This window comes from Rhagoletis pomonella, unplaced genomic scaffold (assembly GCF_013731165.1).
Source record: "Rhagoletis pomonella isolate Grant_MI unplaced genomic scaffold, Rhpom_1.0 Rhpom_scaffold_00002, whole genome shotgun sequence".
NCBI lineage: Eukaryota > Metazoa > Arthropoda > Insecta > Diptera > Tephritidae > Rhagoletis > Rhagoletis pomonella.
In genome coordinates, this window is record NW_023458556.1 from 92,008,924 (window position 1) to 92,010,676 (window position 1,753).

The following is a 1,753-nucleotide window of genomic DNA, read 5'->3' on the forward strand; positions in this document are numbered from 1 at the left end:
TTTTTTCTACCAATTTTGGTAACAATTTACCAAAGTGGCAACCCTGCACTCAACATCAAGCACACAGCCCATAAAATATAGAGCACAGCCAGAAAACGGTCAGTCAGCACGGAGCTATGGTCGCGAGTGAACGACTACAGTTGAAGGGAGCGATAGCTTGTGAGTGGTACGCACACACCACAAGACATCACTTTTCAAAGGTAGAGAACCATATTTTGTAGTGAGAACTACCGCTGAATGGAGCGATTGCTTGTGAGTGGTACACACACACCACAAGACATCACCACTCAGAGTAGTGATCATTAAAAACGGTTCCGATAACCGCTCGCCACTGTCTACCGCGAAGCCACGTACGAACGACATCCGCTCGCTCGCCGTCAACAGCGCACGCCAAGGGTGCCAGAAAGAGCGCTAACCGTCGCCGTCAACGGCGCAACGCCAAGCGCCGTCCGCAAGAGCGCTACTCGTCGCCGGCAACAGCGCACGCCAAGGGTGCCAGAAAGAGCGCTACTCGTCGCCGTCAACAGCGCAACGCCAAGCGTGCCAACAAGCGCGCTCCTCGTCGCCGTCAACAGCGCAACGCCAAGCGTGCCAACAAGAGCGCTACTTACAGTCGCCAGCAGAGCCCCACTTACAAGGGCATTACTCATCGGCGTTAACCGAGCGCCTCTCATCGGCGCCGCCAACAGCGCAACACCAAGCGCACCCGCAAGAGCGCTACCCGTCGTCGTCATTAGCGCCACGTCAAGAGCGCTATCCGGCGCCGCCAACAGCGCAACACCAAGCGCACCCGCAAGAGCGCTACCCGTCGCCGTCAGCAGCGCACGACAGGCGTACCGAGGGTAGCAGCGCGCCATTCAACGGCGTCAACAGAGCGCTGCCCACCAGAATTGAAGCTACGCCACTACCGCCTAACGGGCCCATAACGGGACAGGAAGCCGTTACCCAACCACTGCAAGTGACGCCAGCAAATTTTGTTATTTGTTATGTGTTCTTTGTAGAAACTAAGAAAATTAAATTAATAAAGTGCGATTTACCAGAGCCCCGAAACTACAAATTTATTGTAACGAACCCTGGACACGGCGAGTATACCCCAGCATCGTAGAAGAAGCTACGGGGCGAATAAAACGCTTCGTTACAATTGGCGCCCGAGCAGGGACCCTTGGTAAATCGTACACGTGTAAAGGAAAAATTATTATATGTTGGATACGAACAAAATGGCGGAAGTGATCAACACAGCATGGCTAGATTATATACCTAAGGAGCAACTAGTATCCAGCGCACAGGAATTGGGAATCGAGTGCGCGGGTACCGCCCGAGAAATACGCAAGCGCATAACGGCGCTGGCGGCCAAGGCGCACACTGACCCAGAGATCTATGCCAAATTCCAGGCGATGGGAACCACCAACAGAGGCAGCGAGGTTGCCTCGGAAGACGAGGAGGAGCAGAAGACGCCAGTACCACCGGATGAACCTACGGGCAGTACGACTACTCCTATGGAAAACACGACACAGAGCCAGTTGGCGGTACCGCTACACCAGCACCAGCTGCCATCAGATCAGCCACCAATTTACCAGCACCCGCCGACAACAACCGTCGGGCCGAACGCAGGTACAGCCAACCCTGCAAACCAAGCACCGACCCATACGTTTGCACCTATCATCGACCAGGTAAGGAAGTGGTCAGTAAAATATGACGGTGGGCGAGACCCGCTAGTGTTTGTAGAGCGATTGGAGGAACTGGCCGAGGTCTA

General features: G+C 54.5%; 1 protein-coding gene across 1 annotated transcript; it reads left to right on the forward strand.

Moving 5' to 3' along the window:
- Positions 1-116: 116 nt before the first annotated feature.
- LOC118755951 lies at positions 117-1,008 on the forward strand. The gene is made up of 3 exons (XM_036490746.1): positions 117-159; positions 528-954; positions 1,002-1,008. The coding sequence occupies exons 1-3, from the start codon at positions 117-119 to the stop codon at positions 1,006-1,008; spliced, it is 477 nt and encodes a 158-aa protein (XP_036346639.1).
- The last annotated feature ends 745 nt before the right edge of the window (positions 1,009-1,753 follow it).